Here is a 3,640-nt window from a genome sequence, read left to right on the forward strand (position 1 = left end):
CTTTTTCACCAAAAAAAAAAAACCTTTGAAATTTTCCCTTTTTAATAGATTAATTAGTTAATATTAAGTGTTAATACCTTGCATAATATAATCATTTCAAAAGTTTTTATGCAAAAAAAAAAACTAATATGTCAAATCTATTAAAAACTAAGTGAGCTATTCAATAAAAAAGAAAACATAATTTCAATCCAATTTTCGAATAAGTATTCCACCCACTTTACCCCGCATTAAAGATGCTTTTACCTTCCCATCAGCCTGTGCTGCTGTGTCCTTGTTCCTATTTTGCACCAGGATGGGCCACCCCATTAATATCCCTGCTGATGTAAGCAAAAATAATGCAAGAAAATACACAAGATAGGCCAGCTTGCCTGGCAGAAGTGAGAGCTAATCTAACTACCAAGTCCATGGGTAGCGTTCTTTAATCAACACAAATTAACCTTCGCCCGAACCGGAATTAACCTTCTCCGAAACCGAAATGAAATTTCGTCGTAATTTAATTCAGTCCACCATTGACGAAGCATCCGATCAGTGAGCCCAAGCAGACTCCCAATTCGTAGCTCGCCCTATAAAAGGGCTAACGTGAAGAACGAAAATTCCCGTGGAACCTTATCAAAGAAGGGAACCAAAGTACCAAAGTACCAAAGTACCCAAGAAGCAAACATCTCTCTCTCTCTGTCTCTCTCTCTCTGTCTCTCTCTCTCTCTCTGAGGCTGGGGATCGATTTTGGCCGCGAGATGACACAGACAACTCCAAATCACACACAGACAGTCGCCGGTTGGGCGGCCCACGACTCCACCGGGAAGATGAGCGCTTTTATTTTCAAAAGAAGGTAAAACGCCTCCCTCCCTTTTCTCTCTCTCTCTCTCTCTCTCTCTCTCTCTCTCTCTCTCTCTCTCTCTAACTAATTTTTAACGAATCATAGTATCTATTGAAATTGTAATGACAGAGAAAACGGGGAGAACGATGTGACCATAAAGATACTGTATTGTGGGATGTGCCACACCGATCTCCATTATATTAGAAACGACTGGGGAATCACTCTATACCCTGTTGTCCCTGGGTAACCTCTCTCTATCCCTCTCTCTCTCTCTCTCTCTCTCTCTCTCTAGGCTTCCTGCTAGTTCTTCTTTTTTTTCTTGTTTCTAAAACAAACAATTTTCATTTCTCTGTGCTTCTTGTGATATTAATTAATGGGTGAAGGCATGAAATAACGGGAGTGATAACGAAGGTAGGAGGGAAAGTGAAAGGGTTCAAGATGGGAGACAGAGTAGGAGTGGGATGCTTGGCGGCGTCCTGCCTGGATTGCGAATTCTGCAAGGACTCGCAGGAAAACTATTGCCCAAACCTTCAGTTCACTTACAATGGCATCTTCTGGGATGGAAGCATTACCTACGGTGGCTACTCTCAAATGCTCGTTGCTGACCACAGGTGTCTCTCTCTTCCTCTCCCTTTTATTTTCATGTAGTCTCTATTTCATTAGCTCCTTGTTCCCGCTTGACTCCCAAGTCTTCAGAGTTTTTTTTTGTTTTTTTTGTTTTTGTAAGAGAAAGGGATTCTTTCACTCTCATAATCAATGTGTGTCTAATTCGATTTACATACCCCCCTAGATTTTAGTATTTTTTAAAAGAGAAAAGAACCCTATTCACTTGGGCCGAGACACATTCAGGCACGAAAAGACCACATTGCTCTTGCCCAGATGTCTCTGTTTGCTGATATAATATTCACATAAGCGGACATGATTTTCTTATCCTTTTTTTTTTTTTTTTTAATATCTTTTGAGATTCTATATCATTGGCTGTAAACTCAGATAACAGAAAAGTTGAGAGACTGTGAAGGAGACTTAATTCAATGCTTAGTTAGTTGGTTGATAGGTCATACATAATTTAGGAGGATTTCAGTTTCAAACAAGGCAGGCCAAGACTTTTTTAAAGGTAAAAGAAATTTCATATTGCATATGTCATACTATAAATTGTAATTTGAAATTTCATATGCAGTACTATCTACTATAGGAAATTTGTAGCCTTTAATAAAATCAAAACTAATGTTTAATTTTATATCGAGATTTCCTTCAATCAGAGTTGAGACTTGAGAGTATAGTGGAACAATGAAAATATAATCGAGCATTTCTAAATAAGGGCAGATATTTATGATCATTGATCATGTATGGTTCCTTGACCGTGTGATCAAAGAAACTTTCTCCTCTATTTTCACTCTTCTTCGGCCCAATGACATAGGAAAGTCTTTTATCCATAAAATAAATAAATTAAAAATGTACAATTTGTGAGTGGTGGGGTACATAGCTGAAAGAGTAGTATGAATTGACAAATAAGTAGTTGGTGAGGTGTGGAAAAAAAAAAAAGTGATAGGGACTATGACCAGTATCCACGAATGACAAATGAGGGAGTGGGGACCAAATCGTCCAATACGGGTTTTAATGAAGAGAGAGATTTTGTGGTCCATGGGAAATATGAGCCATGTGGATCAAGTTTTCGTACGAAAATAATTCTTCTACGGTGTTTGATTCACACTTGGACTTCACTGAAAATAAAACTAATTAAAAGATGAGAGAGATTAAGTGGATTCCAAGTGTGGATCAAATACCGTAAGAGAATCATTCTCGTATGAGTACCTAATCCAGATTTCGGACTTGAATGTGAGAGAGCGTAGACAAGAATTTGCTCATTGATATTATGGTAATCTTTTCTATAAAGGTCAGTAGAACCCTGCCAGTCTAGCATAGGAACGCCTAGACACAGTATGGTGTGAAAATACCCAGCTGCGGCGGGAAACTGACATTTCTCACGTCAAACCAGCGGGGTTCTTTTTCCCACAAATGAATAAAATTAAAATCTCATCTTTGCACAAACAGGCTTATAAAACAATATTTTGCATTATCATCATAAATAAATAATGTCTCCAAAAATTTTGAAAAATGAAAATATTGAAGCACCATTTTTGTTGAAATTTTACCTTAACCTTAGCAACAACGGCATAGTTATTTTGATTTTATTCTAAAATTAAATAATAAAATCAGGTTCACATCAACTTTCAAGAAAATACCTCAAAGAAAAAGCAAAAGGCTTTATGGTAACTTCTAATGCAGTACAATGGTACCCAGCCACAAATTGTATAGAAACTCAGTAGGTTTGATGGTTTAATTAGGTATGTGGTGCACGTGCCGGACAACTTGCCGATGGACGCCGCAGCGCCACTATTGTGTGCAGGGATAACAGTGTTCAGCCCCATGAAGGAGCATAACTTGTTGCAGTCCCCTGGGAAGAAACTCGGAGTGGTAGGCCTCGGAGGTCTTGGCCATGTCGCCGTTAAGTTCGGTAAAGCGTTTGGTCTCCATGTCACAGTCATTAGCACCTCTCCCTCCAAAGAAAAGGAGGCTAAATCACGACTTGGTGCCGATGCCTTCCTTGTCAGCTCTGACTCTACACAAATGGAGGTAACTATAAATTGCATATGTGTACATTGAAAAATCACTTTGGATCTAAAAGGGTAAACCTTGGTGCAATGGTAAGGTTGCTCTGACCACGATTCTAGTCAAAATACAATCTCTCTGTAAAGTGGGATAAGATTACGTACATTATGACCTTTTTCAAAACCTACAATGGTAACAGTCTTTTTTTTTTTT

General features: G+C 38.5%; 1 protein-coding gene across 1 annotated transcript; it reads left to right on the top strand.

Moving 5' to 3' along the window:
* Positions 1–538: 538 nt before the first annotated feature.
* LOC122074698 (probable cinnamyl alcohol dehydrogenase 6) lies at positions 539–3,451 on the top strand (the record flags this gene model as incomplete). The annotated part of the gene is given in 4 exon segments (XM_042639643.1): positions 539–829; positions 947–1,060; positions 1,201–1,428; positions 3,163–3,451. Coding segments are annotated over 4 exon segments (726 nt in total), but the record flags the coding sequence as incomplete, so codon positions are not given.
* Between the last annotated feature and the right edge of the window lie 189 nt (positions 3,452–3,640).

This window comes from Macadamia integrifolia, chromosome 3 (assembly GCF_013358625.1).
Source record: "Macadamia integrifolia cultivar HAES 741 chromosome 3, SCU_Mint_v3, whole genome shotgun sequence".
NCBI lineage: Eukaryota > Viridiplantae > Streptophyta > Magnoliopsida > Proteales > Proteaceae > Macadamia > Macadamia integrifolia.